The sequence below is a fragment of the Chelmon rostratus genome, chromosome 2, assembly GCF_017976325.1.
Source record: "Chelmon rostratus isolate fCheRos1 chromosome 2, fCheRos1.pri, whole genome shotgun sequence".
In the NCBI taxonomy this organism is placed as follows: Eukaryota; Metazoa; Chordata; class Actinopteri; order Chaetodontiformes; family Chaetodontidae; genus Chelmon; species Chelmon rostratus.
In genome coordinates, this window is record NC_055659.1 from 17681210 (window position 1) to 17707839 (window position 26630).

General features: G+C 40.3%; 3 protein-coding genes across 3 annotated transcripts; 1 reads left to right on the forward strand and 2 right to left on the reverse strand.

Annotated features, from left to right (window-relative positions):
- The first annotated feature begins 58 nt into the window (after positions 1-58).
- On the forward strand, positions 59-7679 carry prkag1 (protein kinase, AMP-activated, gamma 1 non-catalytic subunit). Its single transcript, XM_041946416.1, has 13 exons — positions 59-177; positions 1267-1318; positions 1413-1513; positions 1606-1687; positions 1780-1838; positions 2062-2107; positions 2200-2254; positions 3362-3488; positions 3705-3870; positions 3957-3994; positions 4783-4929; positions 5288-5387; positions 5532-7679. The coding sequence occupies exons 1-13, from the start codon at positions 169-171 to the stop codon at positions 5540-5542; spliced, it is 993 nt and encodes a 330-aa protein (XP_041802350.1). The 5' UTR covers positions 59-168; the 3' UTR covers positions 5543-7679.
- Positions 7680-8265: 586 nt separating this feature from the next.
- On the reverse strand, positions 8266-19186 carry LOC121614925 (activin receptor type-1B-like). Its single transcript, XM_041949027.1, has 9 exons — positions 19044-19186; positions 15432-15677; positions 13632-13898; positions 13261-13491; positions 12972-13139; positions 11679-11835; positions 11427-11551; positions 11182-11312; positions 8266-10896 (listed from the first exon to the last, which is right to left on the reverse strand). The coding sequence occupies exons 1-9, from the start codon at positions 19108-19110 to the stop codon at positions 10771-10773; spliced, it is 1518 nt and encodes a 505-aa protein (XP_041804961.1). The 5' UTR covers positions 19111-19186; the 3' UTR covers positions 8266-10770.
- A 1896-nt stretch (positions 19187-21082) lies between these two features.
- Positions 21083-24875, reverse strand: ankrd33ab (ankyrin repeat domain 33Ab). The gene is made up of 4 exons (XM_041949039.1): positions 24615-24875; positions 24367-24496; positions 23857-23997; positions 21083-21930 (listed from the first exon to the last, which is right to left on the reverse strand). Exons 1-4 carry the CDS (start codon positions 24873-24875, stop codon positions 21083-21085), a joined length of 1380 nt encoding a protein of 459 aa, XP_041804973.1.
- Positions 24876-26630: the final 1755 nt, after the last annotated feature.

Genomic DNA, 26630 nt, shown 5'->3' on the forward strand with positions numbered 1-26630 from the left:
GCTGCAGACCGTAGATTGTGGTGCGGTGACATTACATGTACTACGGTAACTGGTAACAGCCATTCAAGTTGCTCATTGCAAGTTGCAGCTGACGACCCGGGTGGTTTTGCAAGATCCTGCCAGTTGTAAACGAACCCGGCTACAGGAAGGTGATACGGCGAATGGAATATGGAGTGTGTAAGTTATCTAGATAACGTTATTATGTTTAGGTCGTTGACAAGCTACAAACCCTCTCCACAGAACTTAACATGACTTTTCTAAGTATGCTAACAGTAGCAGCTAACTAGCCATTTCTCGGCAGAACAGTAGAGCAGGCAAGCTCACAGTAATCTTAGTCAACCGTCAGGAAACATTTTTTTCTCGTGACGAATGTAACTGATTTCCGCCCCAGTCTCTGTACATACATTAACGAAGCTTAAATAAAACAGCATGGCACACATTGTCTCACCATGTAACTGACGTAAAAGCCAGAGCTGGAATGGAAAGTCACCTCGACTGGCTCGTTAACGAGAACACGGACGCTTAACTAGCTCAATGCTAATGCTTCGCTAACATTACCAACGTTATTATGGCTTGTTCAAATTAGCGTTATTCCGTTTTCACATTATATTGTCAGTTTGCCTCCCAGCCTTCGTTAAATTATAGTAGTAGGTTTGTGTCAGATTCATCTTTTCTAATAGCGGTTACGACTGTAGCCTAATTTTACAACGTTTGCTTAAGTAAACATCTGTGCTTAGCTAAAGTTCTCTGATGTTTAACTAGCTAGCGTTAGCTGACTGTAGTATAACTTCACGTGTATAGAGTGCAGTTCGCTACGACTCACACTTGAAGTCATGATCATCGAAGCGTGCTGTGTGTGTCATATATGCCTGTCCTGGGTACTGAAGCAGTGCACCTGCAGCTACATAAGTATAACGCCAAACCCGCCTTTAGCATGCATGCACAGCTAGCACGTTCCCACACTAACCGCTTCACTTTAACCAAAACCAATTTTAATAATAACCCAAATGTGACAGTTAACATCATAACAACATTGTATGTACCATGTCAGTGGAGGTACTTAACGTTTCAAATCATATGGCTACAGCCTCATTGTGCGGGCCAATCAGTGCGTGTGTCTTTAACCCTGATGGCATCAGTGTGTTAGGTCGGCTGAGGATGATTTAGCCGCGTTGTGCAGGCTTTTATATAACAACAGAGTTGGCACATGCACATGCATTGTTTTGGACTAACTGAATCTTAATGACATTCACCTTTTTATTACAGATTCCAGTGACAATTGATGATCTTGAGGGTAAAAAGGACTCAGTCCCAGAAGGTAAAGAGTTTACACAAATCTCACCAGACCGAAGTGAGAAAGGTTTTAAAACATCAAACAAATGTCATCAAAAGTCTCCCTCTCATTCCTTCAGACCCAGAACACAATGTGTACACCCGGTTTATGAAGTCTCACCGGTGTTATGACCTCGTACCTACCAGCTCCAAGTTGGTTGTGTTTGATACTTCACTTCAGGTAAGACAAAAGCTTTAAATCCAAAAAAAATTGCAAACTTTCTCATGAGCTAATGTTGTGGAATGAAATTTTTGGTGTATTTAATTTAACAGGTGAAGAAGGCATTTTTTGCTCTCGTTTCTAATGGGGTAAGAGCAGCACCTCTGTGGGACAGTAAGAAGCAATGCTTTGTTGGTAAGGGTAACTTGCAGTTTGCACACAATCACTCTTTGTAACTTAAAAATAAAATAAAGGACTGACTTTATTCTCTTCATGTGTCTCCACAGGTATGTTAACCATCACAGACTTCATTAACATCCTTCATCGCTACTACAAATCCCCATTGGTAAGATCAAGGAAATCCTATTGTTATATTTCATGTTGTAATATTGGGTGTAATGTGCTAAACCTCAAAGTTGGGGCTGCCGGCGTCCTATTTTGTCAGGTTGTTTTTTAACTAAAATGTGGCTGAATGTGCTCCTGCTCTTATTCTCTCTGTATCAAGAGCTTGATTTCTTTCCCTGTTCATCTTAAAGACATCAACCCTTTCTCTCCTTGTGATCGTTCAGGTTCAGATATATGAATTGGAAGAACACAAAATTGAAACATGGAGAGGTGAGAATGATGAATACCTAATATATTGCTTGTCATTTACTGTGGTAATGTTGAAAGTCTTGAACTAAATTTTCTCTTCTTGTTTACAATAGAGGTGTACCTTCAAGACTCTTTCAAACCCTTGGTGAGCATATCTCCCAATGCAAGGTGAGTTTTATTTTATTTTATTTTTTAATTAATGCTTGGTTTGCATTTGTACTTCCAGGCATCTACATTTGTTATTAGTATCAAATTTCACTTTCTTGAACATGCAGATGTTGTGTGCTGGGGCATACAACTAGCAGGCATCTGATGGTTTCGCCTGTGGCAGTAACTCTTTACAGGTGGCCTATTCCCAACAGAAGATGTCATTTAAGAAGTACAGTTACTATATGCTTATATTTACAACCCTGATTCCAATAAAGTTGGGACACTATGTAAAAAATAGATAAAAATACTAATCCTTTTGACATGTGCTCAATTGAAAACAGTACAAAACAATATATTTCATGTTTTACCTCATCAACTTCATAGATTTTTGTAAACATGTTTATTCTGACTTTGATGCAGCAACACATTTCAATCAAGTTGGGACAGGAGCAACAAAAGACTGGGAAAGTTGTGGAATGTTCCAAAAACACCTGTTTGGAACATTCCACAGGTAAACATGTTGATTGGTAACAGGTGATAGCATCATGATTGGGTATGAAAGGAGCCTCCTGGAAAGGCTCAGGCGTTCACAGGCGAGGATAGATAGGTTCACCACTTTGTGAACACATGATTGTATAAAGGATGTCACTACATGGGCTCCGGAACACTTCGTAAACCATTGTCAGAAAACACAGTTTGTTTGCAATTGATTGCATTCTGTTTTTTATATTTTACACAGCTTCCTCACTGGTTTGGAATCAGAGTTGTACTAACATTTAAGAAATCCTCTCTGACATGCTCCTCCACACCTTATTCTTTTGACCAGAGTCTGTAAATGCAGGCAGACATCAAACCATGACACCGTGGCAACAAGCAGCTTGTCTGCAATTTTGTGATTGATAGAAACATATTTATAACTTAATGAAGTTATTCATATTTCAGTTTTTTCATTGTCTGAATTAAGTTTTGTTTGTACCCACGATATTTATGGTTTGAATGCTACACTGAGCTTATAACATTGCTTGCCAAGATACCAACAGCTGACGAACTAACATCAGCAATGATCTCTTAGCAATTTTTCTTACTTTGATGAACTTGGTCCTCATTAACTTCTGTGTGTCGCAGCTTGTATGATGCAGTATCATCTCTGCTGAAGAACAAGATCCACCGACTGCCTGTAATCGACCCCCTTACAGGGAACACACTCTATATTCTCACACACAAAAGGATTCTGAAGTTCCTGAAGCTTTTTGTAAGTCCCTTTGCCTTCTGTCCTCACTGCTACATGAAATACTTAAAATGTTCTGCCATTGATTTTGAAGTGTTTGAGTCTGATAATAAGACTGCAGATGTCTAGTACGGAGTAACTACAGATAAGGAAACAATATATTTGAAAACAATTTTTCAAGGACATCCATTTCACTACAATTTTAATCAAGTTTGCACGATCTCTTGTTATTGTTTTCAGATATCTGAGATGCCCAAACCCTCGTTCTTGAAACAAACTATAGAGGAACTGAAGATTGGAACATTTCAGAACATAGCAGTGGTCCGTGCAGACACACCGCTGTACACGGCGCTGGGTATTTTTGTTGAGCAGCGAGTGTCAGCACTCCCAGTAGTAGATGACAAAGGTATGTGGGCTGGTTGAAATGCTGGTTTTTCGTTAATAACTAATTGAATTTTGTTCATGTGTTGATATCCTGCCTCTCTCTTGCAGGTCGAGTGGTGGATATATACTCAAAATTTGATGTTATAGTAAGTTGATTTATAAGTATCTACTCATGTATTTTTAATGTTTTTATTGCTTATAAGCAAATTGGAATAACGATTATTTTATTATTGTTGATTAACCTGTTATGTTCTCTATTCAGTGCTTTGTCTATAAAATGTATATAATTTAATATAAAAAGCCAAAGATGATGTATTCAAATTGATTGTTTTATTTGAGCAACACAAACCCAAAAATATTGAGTTTATACTCAGATATGACAAATAAAAGCATCAAATTATCACATTAAAGTTTAGAGTTTTGGCCTGAAAAATGACTAAAACAATTAATTGATTAGATGGTTACAGATTAATTCCTTGTTAATCAACTAATTGTTGCAGCTCTAATATTTAGAGTACAGTTGGTCGATATGACAACATTATCCCTGACATATTTGAATGTATTCAGCAGTTGTGGGCAGTGTTGCATGTGAATGAGCCGGACCTCTTTGTGGCAAATTTTAATTTCCAGCATTTTTTGCTTCAGCATGACAGATTATGTCAGTTTGTTTGGTATTTAATTCACTGGATCAGCCACAAAACAGATATTCCCACTTGATTATTATTTTATCTGCATATCTCTTTTAATCTCCTTGATGTATCTACATCTGCCTGAGTAGCCAGAAAATGTACTGTATCACCATATTTATCAATATTGGGATATAAAAGTACATAAAGTGTGGTAGAGAGTTTATGCACATTACCCACCCTTACTTGAGAGATTTATGTACTTGGATTTTGCGACATTTTTAACCCGAAGTCCTGTGTTTGCACAGAACCTAGCAGCAGAGAAGACGTACAACAACCTGGATGTGACGGTGACCAAAGCCCTGCAGCACCGCTCTCAGTACTTTGAAGGAGTGCTGACCTGCAACAGGCACGAGACCCTGGAGGCCATCATCAACCGGCTGGTGGAGGCCGAGGTGAGAGTCAGATGCCATCATGTCTAGCCTGTGATAAACAATGTCTGAAAACTTAAATGTTCTTTTTAAATCAAAATCAAGAAAACAAAAAGAAGCAAAGGACAAACACTACCTGAAAATTAGCTCAGGCTCCATCCAGCTTTTTTCCAATTTTGCACTTAACAGAAACTCATTGATAACTTCACACACATGTGCACACATCCACCTTTTCAGTGTCACCACTATACTGGATATCTACAAAGAGATTGACTGTTTGTGTGTGTGTGTGTGTAGTTTTATTGTCATGTATCATGTCTTCTGATAGAAATACTGTTTTGCAGACGTAAAAGTAATGATGGTGCTCCTGTGTGTCTTTTAGGTGCACAGGCTGGTCGTGGTGGATGAGCAGGAGGTGGTGAAGGGAATTGTCTCCCTTTCAGATATTCTCCAGGCTCTAGTGCTTACTGATGGAGAAGAGGGTAAGTCCAGTCATGTAGCTGTCTAGGAGTTTTGGAGCTTCTACATACAGGAAGCATTTCAGTAGGATTAAAAGTATCCACATATTTTCCTGTATTTGTTTATGGTAAACGTTGAAGTGGTATTTTTATTTTTCTGTCGGACAGGCACAGCTTGAGGAAGCAACTCAAATGAGGAAAGGCTACACATTTTGTAAGATGAGTTTAGACCAAAAGGAGAAAGACAACAGGCATGTGACATGGGAAATAAGACAGTACATTGAAATATCATCATCTATCTCCTGTAACCATCTTTCCTATACTCACACATGAAGACTTCTCCCTGACGGCAAAAATATGAAGTTTTAGCAACCCAGCAATATAGAATTGTAAGAGCACAGGACATACCGAAGTAAAATGAGCCAAATTCCAAGCCACAAGAGAGATGTAAAAGCACAAGAGACCTCTGAAGAGCTGTAGCCTCTCAGGACGACCCGGCATCATTCCCACCCTCTCTGTGGCTCTTAGTGTTGATCTGAGTAGAGGAGGACCATTAATTCTGACCTTGTATTACAAATGTTTTTCTGACAATAGAAATCAAGTCAGCAGTTACCAGCTAAAGGACAACTGATTTACCTGTATTGCCTTTTGTTGGCAGCATTTCATTTCCATGATAATAATAATAGATGCACATAAAGCCTAAGTAAGGGTAATGTTAAACACTGTGTAATTATGTCAGATCAACATTTGGTGTGTGCTGCTGCTGTGGCACGTTACAACATTTGACTGAGCCCTGTTCTTTGTGCATATAAGAAGTATGATTTTAACCGGGTCAAATGATCTTATCGTTCACCATTCAGCTAGTTTGATTACAGGTGGAGGGTTGATTTGTAGTTTTGGTTGTTTTTTTCCCTCTCCATTTCCACTCCTCCATTTTGCAATATATATTGATGGATATATGGTTACTGAAGTATTTATCTGAATGTATGCATCATGCATGCAATACATATATTTTGGCATCTACAGGTGAGGTTGTAGATTGCAACCACCTTAATGCCCCTGGCCTCACCCTCCCACATGCAAAAAAAATGCAAAAGCCCCTCTTTAGAGCTCATGTTTGGTTTGTCTGTTCTGGGCTATTATAGAAACATGGTGGTGCAACATGGCGGATTCTAACGAAAACATAACAATCGTTATTTTCAGGTGATTAAACCCTAACGAAGACAGAATTATGAATTGTATTCCATTTCTGCCAGTGGGTTCCCCTAAATGTTACACACTAGTCCTTTAATTTGTCATTCAAACATTAGACCTTGAAGACCTTGGAGATGGTCAGTAGTCTGGACTGGTCAGTTATATTTTTAAGCGATTTCACAGATGTACAATGATAAAGGCCAGGTCGTTGTCTAAAAGATTTCAGTTTTCAAAAACCCAGGAGTTTTTGCAGGCTTCAGCTTTATGACCTGCAGCTCCAAAAGTCACTCTGGTTGAATTTTAAGCCAGTTTCAAAGAACTGAACAAACTGACTTATGTCAATTTGTCAACAATTAATTCAGGTTACCACAGTTAACAAGTGTGCAAAGAATTCAAGGGCTCAGGTTTTAATGTGCTGTATAGCTTGACAGCATAGTAGCAAACCTGGAAGAGCACTTTAGGCTCCCAAGACAACCTCATTGGTTAAGTCTGGAACAGCATCCACGACTCTGCTGTGAGAGAGAACCGTTAATTGTGCTGTATTCTGTTCGACTGCACAAGCTCTGGATATTTATGGGTTTTATGTTTTGCCATTTTGTCTGTGTTGTCGTGTATAACAAAATGTTTCATGGATGGAACATTTTACTTTAAAGACACTGTTTTTTTTCTTCCTCTTCTGTTACCCACATTTTGGGTTTTGGCACTATTAGCGTTAAAGGGATTTGTTTATTGCATCAATGCTGCAAAAATCAAAAAACAAGTGGTCCATCACTTGAAATAGTCAAATTAACAATTCCAAATTTCTGTAGTATTGTTCATGTTCTGATTTATACCATTTTGGTGTGAAATGTTGATGCCAGTTAGTCAGTGAAAACATATCAGAACGCCACACTTTATATGTTCAGTCGTCTGTTCTCATTGTGGAATTTATCAGAATCACTAAATACCAGCATTTCCTTCCATTTTCATGATATAGGTCAGGAACATGCCACACTTCCTCGTTTGGTATATATGTGAATAAATGAAATTGAATGTGTACAACTGTATGTAAATGCACAGGTTTTGTACTAATCTGCATTGAGATTCTAATTTAAAGACAGCAATAAAGGTTCTTTGAGTTTCTTTTAAATTGCATTATTGTTGTTAATGCAAACATCTTGAGTATCACCTAAAATTTGTCTAAAGATGTAACTGGGTAACTGATGATAAAGTGATTTCCATGGTGTCATTAATTGTACTTAAACTAAACTTGTATTAACAGATTTTTTGGGCCACGTTGGCCAGTTGCATATTGGCACATCAGCATACGTGGAGCGACATCAGCATTCATTTGTGTCCACATGATGAATGTGAGTCTAACATTCTCCTTTTAACTCTGCTTTTGGTCTCATCCAATACTTATAAGGGACACATGTTGGTCTTTAGCTGCTAAATGCTCACCAAGTAGTTCCTAACTTTGCTGTTTTGTGCTGGATTGGTATGTTTTCCTCCTTAAACAGCTGCTGTGGTCTGCTAAAAACAACACAGAGCCGTGAGAGTGAACTGAAACAGTAAAGTCGAGCGCTGGAAAGCAAAAACCATCGATTTCACGTACAAGTTGTCATGTGATCCATTGTTGATATAACATATTTCTATAGCTGCTTTGACACTTTAAACACAAGGCAGGGGTTGACCAAGATCAGAGAAAGTTAAAGAAATCGACACCACATAGGAAAACAATTGCATTTATTACTCTATATTAGAAGGTACATGATTGAAGTCCTGAAGGGGTTTTTACATGGATGCAGTTTATCTTTGCCATGACTGGACAAAGACCTGGGACTTGTCACAACCCATAGAATAATACCTCAATTCCTTACTTGGAGCAAGGTGTTAAAAACCTTGAATACACTATGCATTTTATACATCATAAGGCAGATACAATTTCACAAACATACCCCTTTAGTGTATAAATGTGGTTGACACTCAACCATCTATCAAACATTAGAGCTTCCCAGTCTGTCCAGCCAAACATCAACAGCATCAAGTGCAGTCTTTTTGTTCCTAAAAACATCCTGTAAGACTTAAACAATACAGTGCAGCAAGCAAGTGCTCTTGAAATAAAAAGTATTGGTCGAACACAACTGTGAGACAGCATTGAGACGTTTCAGTAGTATTTAGTTTCAGCATTTCTTCTCCTGAAGAAAAGTCAGATTCTCTTTACAGTTTCCAGTGAGACAAAGTGTACAGCAACTGATTGGCATGACTCGTATAAACATTCTCATTTTCAGAGGTGGGATCCTAAATAAACACTAGAGGCCTGGACCAGAGATGATTCTGAGAAAAATTTGGTTTTAATGCTGCGAGGTCAGTAGTAGTGCACATGTGGCCTTTCAGGCTTTCATAGGGACTCACGGCATACAAATATAAATAACATGGCTACGACTATACACACACAGTACCTGCTGAATCTGCCCACAGCTAAAGACAAAAGTGCAACTATTTCCTGAAAACATAAAACATGTAGACAGTGATTTCTTATAATGTTAGCTAGAAGGAAACAATCCACATACAGTTTACACACTGAGGAGGTATCGTATGGTAAACAAGGAGCCGTGAGGGGGAATAGATTGAAAATCAAATACTGCTCTGCATTAATAGAGGGCCATAGTTAAAGGTCAGCACAAGCAGTGTGTCAGACACATACAGTAACATTACTTCATAGGTCAGGAAGCAGATAGTAGAGAAATTTTAGATTTTCTTCCCACCAACCGAAAAACCTGTAAAAAATATTCAACCACCTAAAACATAAGCATAAACATAAAATATCATTTAACTGTCATATATACACACACAGGTATCACCTTAAAAAGCTAACTTATGTGCAGTAGTTATACTTGGCCGGGGAGAATGCGCCCTGAGGGGAAATGAACATTGGACATGCTTTGACAATATAAAAAATGAACATTAAAGACAAGTTTTTAAAAGGGCCTAAAAGTTAAACATTCCTGCCCCGTATTTATGGTACAGTGTAAATAGTGCTGTCTGCTGCAAAGGACAAAGGTTTATCTGAATGTTGGGTATACGGGCTTATCTGCGGGACTGCAGCAGTGTTCGCTCTCAGGGCAGGGAATGTTCTGTGGATTAATCAACACACAGTGACTGCACTCAGACTGGAATACTAACATTTAGATATACAACATGTAGCACGGAGGTACATGTGTGCGTCCGCGAAACATATAGTATCAAGTCACTGGCAGCTGTTGCTCTAGTAACACATTTAACCCTCCATCCAAGTGAAATACCTTTTTGTTCAATAATTCCTACATGTGTATTTTGCTGAAGATAGTTCAGGCAAATAAATAAAAAAAACTTACTGATTGGTAAGCATGAGGAAAACCTGAGGTTTACAACAGCTCATGTGAAGGCCTCCAGGCAAGTGGTCCAATGGCTAAATCATGTTTGGCAAATTGCCCCAATGCTCCAGTGACTTTGAAGTCTTAAAACACCTTGATGAAAGTAAATGGGCTGCATTTACACAGTCTGTCACAGCTGCTTTGTACATGCTAACATGGTAATCAGCAGACAACTAAAGCACACTGCTGTAGCAGAACCAGATGGATTATTGTCTTTGAAGGACTTCTGAGCAGTTTGTGATGTGCCTGCGTGCTGTAGGTGGCACAGAGAAATAACCTCACAAACACCCATATATTAACAACAAGATCTAGTCATTTAAATAAGAGAGTAAGTAAAAATAACTTAAAAACACTCCTAATTCTCCCAGCGTGCCCCCTTTTAAAGACAAAAAGAGCAAATGCTGTTTGTTACCTATTAAGCAACTGTGATCAAAGAGACTGTGTGGAAATATCAGTAACTGATTTCCAAAACTGTTAACTGGTTAATAACATATCCTATTATCGATTGCATACAACATAGGAAATCCAAGGATCCTTGAACAAAAAGGTTCAGGTAGGGCAGCAGTAGCTGAGGACAAGACAGGAAAGGTGTTCTTGGTAGTTTGGCTGGGTAAGCGAGGTAGGGGTTGTCAGAAATCAAGTGGCTTCAAAACTGGCAGGAGTGTCTATGGAGTAATATTTTACAAAGTGCGACTCTCCATTATAGTCTCTTACTTTGTGCGTTCTTTGGAGAAGGCCCAGCCCCTTTCTTCTCAGTGTCCTACAGTCTGGAGCTGGGTCCTGCTCATTGCGCTTTCTCAGTGCTCCGCTGGCTTCGCTCAGACTTTAATGTCCTCTTGAATGCTGAGCTGGGACAGGGTCTTTTTAATGCGCAGGGCGGTCAAGCGGGCAGCACCATTAGCATACCAACACTCCCTCATGATTTTGCCCATAACCCGCAAGGCCTGGAACAGCAAGGGGGGAAAGCAAATGAAATGCAAATCGAGTAGAAATGAGTATCATGTATGATGGTGATGATGATGTAATTCAAGTAGTCTATGCATTGTATTTGAAACTTTTTTTTTTAATTCCTAGATCTCAGCAAGTAATTTAAAATGTTGTGATTACAGACTTATGACAAAAATTTTACAAATAAGACCTGATATATATGAAACTGGCATTACCCTTTTGGTGTACTTGCAGCTCCTAAACAGCAAGAAACGTTTTGTTTTAATCAATCATTTTTGTACCTCATAGCTCTGCCACCAATTTGGGATGTTGGGTCGTAGCTTTTGGTCACACACAAGCTTTCTCATCTCCTCTATGGAAGGGTCAGAAGGTACCAGGTCATAGTAGGGCAGCTGGTACTCTTCATGGATACCTGATAACACAGAACAATGTCAAGGTCAGATCAGTGCTGTGATCTCACCACCACTGATTAAGAAACACAAACAACAGAGGCTGAGTATCCAGAGTGAAAACAAAAGAGTCTGACCTCCACTATTACAGCGGCGTGCGATCTCCCAGTAGACCAGCCCCAAAGCATAGATATCAGCACATTTGAATGAGTCAAAGTGTCTCATGTTGATAGTCTCATCCAGAACCTCTGGAGCCATGTACCTGTGAGACGGAAAAACAATTCCAGTTCGTAACACTGCATAGAATTAAAGGATATTCTGGGAAAGGTGTCACAGATATCTGTGAGAAAGGATGGTCAGCAGCTGCAGGTGTGTGTGTGGACACAGACCTCTTGGTGCCCACCCTCTGATTGGGCGCGATGTCGATGGTGTCTGTGGCAGAGTCGTGACGGACAGCCAGGCCCAGGTCAGCGATGGCACAGGTGCAGTTCTTCTTCACGAGGATGTTCTTGGACTTCAGGTCTCTGTGGGCGATGCCTGGTTTTCCTGCCGACATATAAATGTGCATGACGGACTCTTGTGAATCCTTATCTCTAAATTTGTTTTCAACATGTCACAAGCTCTCTTTTATGGAAAAAACAGAAACAATATCAAGCTATGCAATTTTCCCTTTTTTGGGCATCAGTTAGTTCGTAAAAATAGAAAACCCAATTTGAGCAACAGCATTTTTTCAACTGCACTTTAATTTTCCATGACGGGTAATGACGCAGACCATTCAGCTGCCAAAAGATAATTAATATAAGTTTATGTCAGAAGTTAATTACTTACTTTCATTTTTACCAATAAAATACTGTCTGATACTAGACTGATCACAACAATAAAAAACTAACGACATGTCAGCACATTTTCACCACAGTGAAATTTTCATTGTATTATGTAATTAATGTATAATTATTAAGTATTCAGACACCCCATTCATAATACTAATCAAAAAATCTTCAAGAAGATTTATGTATTTTCTGCATAATTAGTGTTTTGTGGGTAACGTGTAATTAACTTGTAAATACAGTACTGTTGTGACATATTCTGTTTCAGGACTCAATTCAGTTGCATCAGAGTTTTGCAACAGATGGCAAAGATCAACTGTCAACAGAAGAGGCCTTGTGTCAGTCTGTGGGTGGGTGGGGGAGGAAACACAAGGAATGTGTTTTGTAAGTGTAATATATACAACCGGTGATATACTTGGTGACAAGTGTTACGTGTTGACAGAAATATTCTTCAATTAAAACAGCTATTTTCAGATGGTAAACACGCTTTTTTGCCACTGTGCCACTAACAAGTGTGGAGCTGTGTGGATTCAACAATTCAATGACAACATTTCATTTTAGCACTGGTAGCTGCTGCACCAGCAGATGAAAGAGTAATGTGGGGAGCAGACTTGACTTGCCCGGGCCTGGGGCTACCTGAGGAGCCATTTCTGTGACTTTGAACAATGAAAGAAAATCATCCGTAACTCACACTAATTACAGAAGCTGAAATAGCCGAATGCAATCTACAGTACATTAGCCTGCTTATCTTCCAGGTGGGAGCATCACCAGTTGTAGCATCATATTCATTAAAGGGCTAAAGTCAGGAAAAATGAAGCATGCTTGCATATAATTGCACATTTATACAAACACTACCTTGTGTTCCTAGAATCTCCATGTGCAGATGTGCAAGGCCGCTGGCAGCTGACAGTGCTAGTTTGATCATTCCTTCAGTGGTGACAGAGTAGCGGTTCAGGTAGTCAAACAGAGAGCCGTGCTCATGGTAGTCTGACACCAGCCACAGCTGGGTCCATGTGCCATTGTCTGAGCAAGAGAAGGAAACACAGAGATACCAAAGAAATGATGACAATGATGAATTCTTACATACATCAATAACTAAAGTAAACAAGCTGTAGATTACAAGTGTGATGCCACAGGTTTGCACCTTTGTTGTCAGCAGCTATAAAGCCCAGGATGTTTTCATGGCGGAGCATGATAGTTTGATAGATTTCAGCTTCACGGAACCAGGAGCGCTCCTCTCTGGATGAGAAGATCTTCACCGCCACGTCACCGCCCCTCCAACGTCCTCGCCACACCTCCCCGAAACGCCCTTTACCAATAATCTCCTGGAGGACGATTGTTCTGGCCACAGTCCGCTGGACAAACAGAGGCAGACCTGCTCAGAAAAGATGAGAACAGATCAGCACTCATCGGCACTCTTCTTATTCTTATAAATTCGATGTGAAAAAGACGAAACCACTGTGAAGTGCAACATGAGCGCTGGCCTGCAGCTGCGTTATCACATTGTGCACTGACCGGAGCCTGAACCAGACGTGGACAGATCGTATATGAGGTCCTGCAGGGTCCTGTCTTTGGCCAGGTAGAGGTGGTCACAAGAGGGGTCCTCCACCTCTAGCCTTTGCCTGTGGCTATAGGCCCTCTGGTGGTACTGATACAGGAACACACCCATCAGCAGAAGCAGACACAGCAGGAACAGCGGCCCTGCAATCACAGCGACTAGTTCCACCAGTCCCCATGTCCCACCCGGGCCATAGCCTCCCCCGAGTCCTGACTGAGTCGTGACTGCAAAGACAACAGCAGAGAATTAAAATGCAACACTGGCACTAAGCACACACATAAGAATGAACTGATATGAACTGCTCTTGTTCTTGAGGGATGACAGCATACAGCTCTTGGCTATGCAAAGAATTAGAAAACTGAGTCAATATTTGACTCGTGCATTAACTTCTATTGACTGAAAATTACCCTCCATCTTTTGCCAGACACAGAGGTCATGTCTTAATATTAGTCCCGCATTAATCAGCATATCTGTGATTCAGGGTCGAATTTTTTGTTGTCAGGCAGCCGAACAAGTACGAAATTTCATCACAGCTCATAATTTGTTGAACAGCAGTCAACAGCTGTGGTGTGAGATGGGCTTCATTAAAATTATTGATACAGACACAAAGCAGCTGTTATCTGTTTATGCTTGTAACACATGCAGAAAGTGGGAAAACAACTCTAACCTATGTTACTACTGTGACTGCTGAAGACCACGCTCAGCTTCTGAAACGCTGATGTTACTGAGCCTTGACATCATATCCAGGGAAAAAAATGTCAGTAAATTTGAGTAAAATACAAACTGTGAATGTGCGACACAGATGGCAATACTGCGAATATGGCTTTACTCTCTCTCTTGGCCAGTAACATTTTCAGGAGAGCTTTGTCTTTGTAATGCTGTTGTTGAGTGTTCGGTTTCTACTCAATCTCACCCTTGATTTAGTTATTTGTTATTTGTGTTTAAAATCCCAACAGCTGGTTCAAGAATGAATTATCCAGGCATCATAGTCATTCCAAGATCACCTAATGTGCTTACTGAGGAATGGAAAACTAATTTTTCCACACATTTTTTCCATACAGTGTAGCACAGTTCAGCTTTGATGGGGATATCGAAAGTTTATGAGTAAGTGAGCCAGAGCAACCCGAGCAAAGCAACCTTTGGTTGATCAGTCACTTTGCTTATACCAGGCTTCTAAAGTGCTGCTTTTTGCTTAAAAGCTTCATATAAGCTTGTGTTTTTTGTTGGTGCTGGGGATGATCTGTGTACAATTTCCTGTCACAAAAGCTCCACACTGACACTCATCTCTCCACGTATTTTAGGACACTGTACAAACAGCAGAGGAAACACTTCTCAGGAACGATGAGTCACAACAGTGTGTAGGAAACTCTTCACAGGCACTGAGATGTTTATATGACATCACAGATGATGTACAAATGCATGTTATAACTAGGCCACTCGTTCATTTTAAGGGGTTAAGTTGATAAGGTGCAAAAGCTCCTCCTCAGACCCGGTAATTGAACGGTGTGCACAGGAACAAGTTACTGCATGCTCTTAACAGGGTTTTTCTCTCACTGTAAGTTAGGAGCGGAGTTAAATATATGGCACTACAGGTAAAGACTTTTTTGGATCATTTATTTGCTCCAAGTTGTACAATAGATTTAAGTTTATATCTATCATGCAAAAAAAAACAACCTTAAAGGTCAAACACTTGGTGACAGCACGTTAAATGTAACTGAGCATACTGTATATGCTGACTGTTACCTCACAGTTCTCACCTGAGGGTACTTGGAGGTCAATGCTGTTGCAGTAGTCAGTGTAGCAGCAGTGGATGTTGAGCAGGCCCTCTGCACTGCGGCAATAGAACGGTTGTCCTGGGGGCACAAGTTTGTCCCGTGTGATGCATGTACGTACGTGCTGCTCTTGGCCATCAATGAAGGAAGTGGAGGCCATGCAGGCTCCATCAGTCTCACACTGGGAGCTAGTCTTCTCACACTGGGCAGTAGTGCAGTTACACCACAGAGCTACAGAGATAAAGGGGGCAGATGAAGCAACACAGTGTGAAATTTAATAGTTTGAGCAATTAAAAATACTGAACTGTGGTCTGTGGGCACCTCAAATGTATTCTGTGTAAACAGGGTGTGACTTTATTGATACACAGCACCACCACTCAGTCAAATGTCTTTTTTTCTTCTCAGATGTACAGGAACTACACATCATGTGCAGCAGATCAGTGGTTCCCAACCCCTTCCAATTATTGGAAGGGACCCCTTCCAATTACTGAGTAAACTGACGACCCTGACTAAGTGACATTTTCTGCAGTACAGAGAAATTGATAAACTACAACGAGCGATTTGGATGAATTTTGGTCAGATAAGATATTGCATCAGAGATGGGTTTTCCTGATATTTTTAGAAACATTTTACACAATTCACTGTGTGTGTGTGTGTGTGTGTATAAATATATATATATATATGCATATATAGTTATATAGTTATATATATATAGCTAGAATCAGTCATACTTAACTATTTGATAATTATTTTTGACAAATTCAGTGTTTTCTTCTCCCTGACACTTGGCCATTCTTCTTCAGTTAGCTCTGTGCTTGTTTTAATTACGTACTTCTGTAATGCAGGACGAGCCTTCACTCTGCTAAACAGAAAGAGAGGTCTTCACTGTGTCTTTATCCTGTCAGATTTTTTGTAAGTTTATATCTTAAAAAAATAAAATCAAAACTTTAAAAACAACAATTTCATTCAGCTTTTGTTTTATAGAAATGAAAGAAAGGCTAAGATATAGGTCTACCATATATTTTTTAAAAGGTTTTCTTATACCCCTTAAACTCAAGAGGGCCCCATGAAAGCCTGATGAAGCTTTGGCGACCTCTAGTGGGGGCTGGGACCCCCAGATTGGAAACCAATGTAGTGGAGGGCAGCAACAGCCAGCAGTAACAGTGTGCTTTAGACTTACAAACGTGAAGCCCCAAAACATAGAGGATAACAACTAATAATACGTTGTCAGCGATGAACCTCCACTGTGGTTTCTGTAACCCCACTTTTTGGTCGCTAAAGACAACAGTAAAAGGATTAATTTGGTTTGTGGGAGACCCGTGTGAGGCAGCCACCTTATAAGGCCAGAGAGAAAAAATGTGCAGCAATATTTCAAGTATTAAAGCAAGTTTTTCAGATGAGTGATGTCTTGTCAAGAGAAACTAGAGAAGTAAAGACAGAGAGATATTGGGTGGCACTGGTCAAGTCAGGAAGTAGAGGAAGTGTTGGAGGTAGGGTAGGGTGGGGTGTGTTCTGCTGTCAGGGGCTTTGGGAGGATGGGTGGAGAGTTTATGTGAGGGCATGTATGTAGGAGGAGACATTAACTGATCAGCTGTGACTGTCATTTGGCTAACAAGAGACTGAGACTTCCTTTGAAATTGAGTAATGTTATTAAGATGTTCCAGTAATTTAGGAAAAGCCTCCAGTGGATTCTCAATGGAAAATAACATTGCTGGCGAGCCTGTGCTGGACGTGTTTGTTAGGAAATCAGCACACATGCAGTTCTACTTCAGCGTCATCCAAGTCGAGCAGGGGAAATTTAGAGTTAATCATCTTTGGTGGCACTGACTCACACAATGCTCAACACCTACTCAGCAGATGCTCGTGGTCAAATGCAAGAAACCAAACAACGAGAGAAGAAATGAGGAAGATAAATGCTGACTAAACATGAAACGAGACAGACATTTCGGACTTTCCACGGCCGTAAATGTCACAACTCTAGTCCACATTGGGATGATTGTTTTAAAACCACAAAGGAGCCTTCAGAGAAGAAGAAATGATGTATTAGGAATGGAATTCCTCAAACCATGCAGAAATACAGCCAAGACATTGACCACCGACTGTGATGAAAAAGCAAGAGCAAAAAGATGTCTTCTGAATGTTTACCCCGAAAACAAAAACGTCTCAGCGGTCAAATTAAATTAAAAAAGTTTCAAGTACACAACAGTTCATATCATATCAGCTGCTTGAGCACTGGCTCTTTGCCACAATTTTTCTGTTTTCAGCCAGAACATGATAGAGAGGCCATGTTTTATGACATTTCTTACAAGCACCAACTTCATGTTCCATACATCTGGAGTCACTAAGGGGAAGAAAAGTAACATATCTCAATGTGCAAAATAATGTGGAACGTGTGTGGATGCGAAGGAATGAGCTTTATAGTTCAGATGTGTTCCTAGCTGTGTTTCACGGGTAAAAGAAGTTTCCACATTTGTCGATCACTTTGTCCTGTGTTTATACTGTGGCAACTATGCCATTATTATCTCTCTTCCTCTGCCCTTAAATGTCTGTTGATCGACTAATCTCATCAATAAATTGAATTGATCAGTAGCTACAGATAATGGATCTACATTTCAATCATTTTAAGTGATTTAAATGATAATAAAAATAATTGTGAGTTGCAGCTCCGTACTTATTTATGGCAAAACTGGATTTACTAGCTTTCTTATTGGACATTCGTATCTGCTTACTTCACCAATAAATGGTTTTGATTGAATTTCTAGGAAATGTGGATGATAAATAAGGATGTTATAAATATCGCCCACTCCTACTCGTGTCCCATACATTATTAATCAGACTCACTAGGCTCCAAGTCCTGATAAACTGTGCAATAATCTCCTATCAGATACAGGGAAACTCAGCGTTATACACGACATTTACACGTATTATCTCTCTTTATGGCAATGTAAAGGGTTTAATCTCCTTATGCGTGTCTGGATGCTGTAGATATTAAGATTACTAATGTCTTCCGGCAAGTAATTTAAGTACATTCAATGCTAAATGACATCAACATTTGAGCACTGTGAGAAATACAGACAAATACAGTAAAATCCTAATGGCATCATTACCTAACTAGCTTCATGTCAAGGGTCTGTGGACAAGATTACTGTGATGGACAGAGGTAATTAAACGCTTACAGAATATATGACAAATGTTGCAGGAGGATTTTTTAAGTTGTGTAACTTAAAAACCCACTAGTACAAAAAGGTGTCGGGCTCCAAAGCTGTTTACAGCGAGATCATTCACTAAACTGACAGTTCATGCTACCTGAACACACCTTTTGACTGCTGTTTCAGACAAGCCTAACTAGCTCCGCAACGACAGGAAGACGGTGAGATATCGTGTTTTGTCACATTTACACGAAAGCCATTTAAATAATACCCAGGTCAACACAAATGAGGGCTGACCTGCTTTCTCATCTACGAGTCAATTCAATCCGTCGTCCGGCTGGGCTAGCTAACCTAGCTAACGTTAGCTAGCAGCTAGCTCTACATTCGCTCGCCTTGACGATGGCAGCGGCGCCGAGTTTATGAGCAAAACAAACAGTGAGTTACTCACCCCCGCAGGTTCTGTACAAGACGACCTGAACAACCACGACGGCTAACGGAATCTGTAGGTTAGCCATGATCAATAAATTCCCAGTTCATCGCATTAACACGTTTAGTTAGCTGGCGAGGCGTGATGATGACAGCTAACCAGACCGTCAGTGCACAGGGTACAGTTTACTAACAAGCTCCACCAGCAGGCTGCAGCACATAGGCAGACACAGAGGAGACCGTCTATCTATCTATCTATCTATCTATCTATCTATCTATCTATCTATCTATAAAATTCATATCAGGTCACAAAGATCACTCACAATTGGCTTTTTGTCAATATTTCTATTTTCTTTCATTAGGCTCTCATTGATGTAAAACATCTCCAAACATATCAGAGGATTGGAGGAAAGCCTGTTTTTGCAAATATGTTATGTCAGTGAATTTGTCTCTCGTCTCCTGCAGCTTCACATACATGCCAGCTGTATAAACTGCCCTATGACAGGGGAAAGAGGGCAGAGGAGCAATGCTTGCTCTAGTGCTGTACAATTTTGAGGTACTTGTACTTCACTTGAGTATTTCCAATTTCTGCTACTTTAAACTTGTACTTCATAACATTTTGCAAGCTAATATTGTACTTTTGACTCCACTACATTAGATGGTAGTTACTTTGCAGATTCAGATTATTTTGACTTGCGGGGTATTTGTATTTTTACACTTTATTGCTACTTTTGCTTAAGTAAAAGATTTGAGTACTTCTTCTGCCACTAGCCTTTGGACATTTAAGGTCCAGTTTGTAGGATTCAGTGGCATCCAGTGTTGAGGTTGCAGACTGCAGCTAGCCGAAAACCCCTCCCTTCACCCGTACCCTATGGTGGCTGCGAAAAACGCAAAAGGTGCTCTCTAGAACCAGTGTTTGGTTTGTGTGTTCTGGGCTGCTGTAGAAGCATGCCTGTGCAACATGGTGGACTCCGTGAAAGAGAACTGAGGATTTATTTTGGCTACTGGTTGGCAGGAGAACAAGCTGAAAATGATACTGACATACTCATTTGTCACTTTATATTTGCTGAAAACAGTGACCTGCTGATGAGAGCTGAGTTGTAGGCAGGAAAACCAAAACAAAGAGCTAATATTGGCTTAAAAACTCCATAGAGCCGCTGGAGAATGCAGAGTTTGGTAACTCCTCGTCTTGTTGTCACGAGTGACACCTTTCATATTACACATCGTCATTTGACTCATCGGTAATAAGAAAATAATGTGTAGCTTTAAGCACAAATGAATGAGTTGATTGAATTGACACTTTCACTATGTTTATTTGTAATTTCAAACAAATTGAATCCATGCACTCATAGAGTTAATAAAAGGAGGATATTTCATATGAATGTTATTGGCAATATCAGAAAATGGCAATAAGACTTTGAGCTGAACTAAAGGCTTCAACAGATCCTCCATTTTAATGCATATTTGCTACACACACATACTTATAATTGATTGTTGGTTAGCTATTTAAAAAATAACTTACAGCAAATTCAACAGACAAAACAATATTACACAACACTACATGAGCTATGATATAGCTATAAGTATCTACGGTATATTTACATCTTGTATCGGAAATTGATATGTATGCAGAGCATACAGTATGTGCCTGTCTGGGTTTAATGTAAATGATGAGGTAGATACCAAAAATGCTTTAGCACCTGTGAAACTGAATCAGTAAACATGACTTTCCTGCATTGCGTTATAATCATGAACAGCGGTATTTTTAGTCTTTTTTGATTCTACAAATGTTTTATATTTTCATAGAAAAATAAACTTTTTTTCTATCCTGACTCAAACTCTTTGCAGAGCTCATTTGAGGTCCTCTGCCACTCAGTTTTAGGAAGAAGAAAAATCTCCTTTCTTACCTATTTTCCCTTGAAGCTATAGGTTCAATATATGCAGAATATTTCTAAGATATTTAGTTTGAATTTTTCGAGCCCTGAGGTGAGCACATTTTTAAAAAGCACATTGTTCTCACGAGGATTGATTCATACAGTCGAGCAGCCCTTTTCAAAGCTCTTAGGTTTTGGCCTTCTTGTTCTCTTTTTCTTTTCTTTTCTCCTTTTTCTCCTTCGCTGTCTTTTCTTGCTCAGCTTTCTTCTTCTCCTTCTTCTTCTCCTCCCTGATCTCCTTGTACTTCCACTTGGGTGGTTCCAGGAAGCCATTTTCCTTCTTCTTCTTCTTCTTCTTCTCTTTCTTCGGCGTAGACTCTGTAGGCCTGCTGATGTTGATCTTGGGGATGCAGCCAGAGGGGAACACGCTGTTCCTTCTCGCCATACTGCGAGGAAGAAATGTGGAAGCAACTTTGGTGGAAGCCAGTGAGAGCATGCTGCCTCGCCGCTCAGTCTCGGCACAGCAGGTTGTACCGATGGACTCTGTGGACTGGATTGTGGGAATGATGTGTGATACTGAGCCGTTGCTGTGGCACACTGAGCTCTCTTCTAACTCCTTGTCTGGGTGTCTCTTCACCAGCTCTGGCACAGCCAGGCGCCTCTTCCCCACCTCAGGAGGGCTCGTAGGGCAGAGTGGACGGCATCCTGTTGAAATTAGGGGGCTGTGGATGCTGGTGGTCATGCGCACCATGTGATCTAAGCACCCATTGTCTTCTGGGTCCCGAGGAAATCTGAATCCGAACGTGTTTTTGATCCGCTGGGTAATTTTTTCCCGAGCAGATTTCTGTGCCAAGGCCTTGGCTACCCTCTCGTTGAGCTCAGGCCACTCAGGGACATAACTCTCACAGAACTGCTCAGCTTTTGGCCGCAGATTAAGGCGGCGGAGACGCTGCAGGGTCTCATAGCGGCCTGTTTTCAGTGCCCATTCCCGAGCACATTTTCCTCTTGAGGAGTCTATTGCATGTAAGTCAGCCCCTGGAAGTAGAGATGGTAGAGCAATGGAGTTAATAGAGCAAGGGTTTTAATTTCAAAATTAATAACATATTTATTTTAACCGTTTAGCATGAGTCAGATCTGCAGAGAGCCGTTAGGCCTCGTCCATGGCTGACATTTTGGCTTGCCATAGTAGAAAAACACAGCAAAGTTAATCACATTAACGAAGGCTCAATTCCAGTGTACAGGTAAATGTCCCAGTATGCCATACTGGTGAGCCAGCATGCATAAACCCAGGGCCCTGAATCTGAAAGACCTCAGTTGAATGCAGCCATCATTCATCTCTCTAGTCTCCCATTAAGGCATGGCAGTGTGCCAGTGAGCAAGCATGTACGATACCAGGACCCTGAATCTGAGGCAGCTAGATGGAATTCAGCCATCAGTTTATTATTTACATCTGTGCTTTTCCCACTGTAACATGTCAAAATGTCTTCTGTGAAAAAGGCTGATTAGCTTTACAGTAAATCAGTCATACCAACTTAAATTTACTGATTGATGACAATTTCCAATACGATATAGTGCCTAAATTCCAATAATTAAACTAGAAAGAGTTGCAACAAGTGACCTCTAATTAGAAACTTAATCAGACAATTGTCCTCCAGTCCAAACCAGAAGTCCAGCTGGATTAGGCTGTCATACCACGAACAGGTTTTACTATAATTGTAACAAAAGTGATGATGTAATAACAGAATATCTGCAATAGAAGTATAAAAAATAGTTATCAATACTGTTATTGATGAGGTGAATGTGACAATTTTCAAATACAGATCAAGTCAGAGGGTGTTGTTGCTGTTCAGGCTGTAAAGTCCTTTGAGGCAAATTGTGATTTGTGATATTGGGCTAATGTATATAATAAAACTGTCATTCCTAGTTGGACAAAACAAGCAAAGTGAGGATATCACTGTGACTTCTGAGAAATTGTGAAAGACATGTTTTTTTTATTTTAAACATTTCACAGACTAAAAGATTTATTCATAATTTGAGAAAATAAACAGCAGTTAATTGAATTAATAAAATAATGGTTAGTTGCAGCCCCCCTGCAATACATTATGACCAGCAGAGATTGTAGGAAACGTGTGTGGTCTGCAAATAGCTCTGCAAGGCTAATCTACACCCAGCCTGCAAGACTAGTAAATCAGAGATTACTGGAGGGTGTGTTAAGATGTGATAATGTCCTCAGAATGATCCCTTAAACCGGTCTGGCGTCACCAGCACATTCACTCCCAAACAGAGTCAGCTGGCTTCAGATATGGACAGGTAAACCGTGGGGACAGCTATTCTCACCACCAGTGCTGTAACTGTTCATTTAGAGCTGTAAGAGTCCTGGTTAATGAGCTAACGTGAGAGTTTTGAAAAGACCTTATAATATCACAGTACAGCAGCTCCTGTAGCAGCTCCTGAGTGCAACATTGTCAGAAGTCAAAGGTGATTTCACTGGTGGATGAAGAAGCTATAAAGAAAAGAGTGTGTAAAGTCTGGCCTTTCAGTACCTGGAGCATTATTTTATGTGTCCATGTCAATGCACTTGTGTGCATTTTGTTGCTCATGAAAAGGACTGAGAAGCCTCTGAGTGGTTTGTGTGTTCAATTATAACTATATTTAAGTCAGAAAGAAGAATATGCAGTATAACATGAGCACACTAAAGTATTATTTTGTAAATTAACAGTATGTGATATATAAGTATAATGCCAGCAAGGTCCTAATATATAATTTTCTAGTAATTATGCTTACGTTATGCAATACATTTGATCCTAATGAATCACAAACTAAAATAATTTTACTCAAATGGCAATGAATGGAAACCCAAGCAGAGTGATTAATGTTTATCAAACTAACTTCATGAGTCTTTGAACTCAGCAGTGAATTTTTTTCCGGAGAGTTCATAGCTTTGCCCCTGCTCTTACGTACCAGCCATAACAAGTGTAGCCACGACGTCACTGCGGCCGGTCATAGCTGCTTTGATGAGGGCTGTGAAACCTCGACAATCCTTTATCTCTGTTTCTATACCAGGAAAGTAGTTTAGGAGGTACATGACTGTGCTGACGTGACCTGGAGAAAGAAACAGAATTCAAGAGTCAAAATCACAATTCTTCTGTTTATGTACATTTCTGCGGGGGTTTATTCCACACTTGCTTTGACAAAGTAAATCTATGCCGGTAAAGCCCCTTTGAGGTGAGCTGAAAATTCAGAAATCAGTGAGTCAGCAGTGAGTCAGAAAATACAGAACATTTGAAAGCTGGTTCTTCGGCGATCAAGTTGAAGTATTGAAGTTCAGCAGATTTCGGTCACATAATGTTCTAGTATATCTGATATTTGTGAATGTCTAATTGAGGCAGCTCAGTTGTTTGTGTTGTACTCCCTCTGAGCTTCACTTTTGTTTTGTTGTGTTTTGTTGTTGGGCGTGTAGGTACGATTTACCTGCTTGGGATGCAATCATCAGAGCAGTGTTGCCTTCATTGTCCTGGTGATTTATGTCTATGAAGGGACAGTTGTGAAGCCCATACACAATGTCTAGGAAACCTTTGCAGCAAGCCACCATCAAGCCATTCTGTAGGTAACAGTCAACGGTGAGGATCAATGACAGTGGGAGTGTTTTAGACATTTTGGCAGACTGGAGCTTTAATGTACAGGTTCTGAACTATTAGCATCATGAATGAGTCTCTCACCCAGCCATTGATGTCCAGCTCCATGACCTCCTCTTTTGTGACCCCTCTCTCCAGAACTTTCCGAAGAGAGACAAGTTCATTACGGGCGCATGCTTGATACAGCGTTGTTGCCGTATTTCCGTTTGTTATCCCCGGCATGTGATCTGGAAGCACCGAGTCATCCGACAGGATGCTGTCTGAATCGGACTCGCTCCCCGACAGAGACACGTCATCCTCATCAGGGCCTGAGCCCAGGTGGGGGTCCTCCGCTGCAGTGGCCATCTTCCAACAGCAGTACAGGTGAGATGGTATCGTATCCTTTGGCTACATCTAAAAGAAAATCAAAAACAGAGACTAGTTGGGCGTAAACTACTGCATGTTGTCTATAGCAAGAAAGGTGCAATCAGGTGTGCTCCAGAGATTGAAAGGATGAATTTGTCCTCCCTGGCAAGCTCTCTGTAATTACACATAATGTCAACTTAAAATCATCTCCTCACTGTAGGTGCAGAGCTGTTGGTGAATCACAACGTGCTGTGTAGGGCTTCAGATCTGCCACAGTGAAAGACCCACAAAGTTTGCTTATTGTCAGACTGACAAAGGGTAACATGAGTCTGTCAGTCAGAGATTATGAGTGTGTTATCTGTGTGTCATGGAGTGGGTGTGGCAGTATGAGCTCAGTGTGCCTTTTCTGTTGAGTAACTGGATCAGCATCTAAAAGCCCTGCTGAACATACAGGAGGGCTAAATGAGGAACAACCCACCTCAGAATATCCTCAGTCACACGTGGCCCTGTTCAACTCATGTTTTGGATCTATTACTGAAGCCATCACAACTATTAAAACCAATAGCTAAGAATTTCCCTCTGTCTGCAATGGAGTATGTATGTAATCACAGGCAAAGTATGTATGTAATCACATGCAAATGTTTACACTCATGTTCAAGTGTTCCTGAGACAAATCAAAGCAGCAGAATTGGGATTTGGGAATGTTTAAAATGAGGATCACCGACAGCGGTTCTGGAGATATTTTCACGGAACACACATCAACTGTCTGTGTTGTACAAGGAAGCGCTTCTCCCTCTGAAAAATGTACAGACATGTCAAAACTTTGATGTCAGACATCAATGTGCAAACACGATTCACGAAACCAAAGCAAAGATGTGAAAATTCAGGGGCAGAACTTCAGCATCCGCCTCCTGACGTCATCACAGAATACATGTTCTATCGCTTTGATCAAACTCACCGACACTGACACATGAACATAAAGAATATACACTTACCACACAGGGCAGTCAATCAGCCGGAAATATAGATGCATCCACGTGTTTTATGTCACACTTCTGCGGCTTCTTGTGGACGACGTCTGACTTCCTCCAACACTCCCACTGCGTTTTCAAGGCAGCTGAGAGGTCACAGTTTCCTCCTGGGCCTGTAAATAGAGGTACTCATTTCCATCCCACATATTGTCACGATGACATAAAACTGAGAGGAGGAGTCTTCACAGAGTCTTCATTGGGACACTATGTGTTCAGCTCCCTTGCTGAGCTCATCCCACTTACAACAGCTTTACGGAGAGGATTACTTGCTGCCCTGGCCATTTTCATCTTTCAACACAACACCACTAGTAACCATACTACCTGGTACTTATTCCACTTTTTTATTAGCTAAACTAAAGAGAGTTTCTTGAAGTTGAAGTAGATTCCCATTTTTTAACTTACTGATAGACTGCCACAGGTATAATCGACCTTCAATAAAATGCAAATCAGGATGAGAAACATTATTGGGAAAATAAATGAGAACATAAACAGAAGAACATGGAAAAGAAAACTTGGAAAAAGAACAACAACACATCATCAACAACCACACCTCTGTTCAACATGAATACATTTACATTAATGCTAAAATCTCATATTAAAGACACCGAAACCACATATAGTATCTTGTTTTCTGTTCACAAATAAGTACTTAATCCAATTGTATATGTATAAAATGTTAACTTTAAGCTGCTTAAGGCAGTGGGATCTAATTAATTGTTAAGAC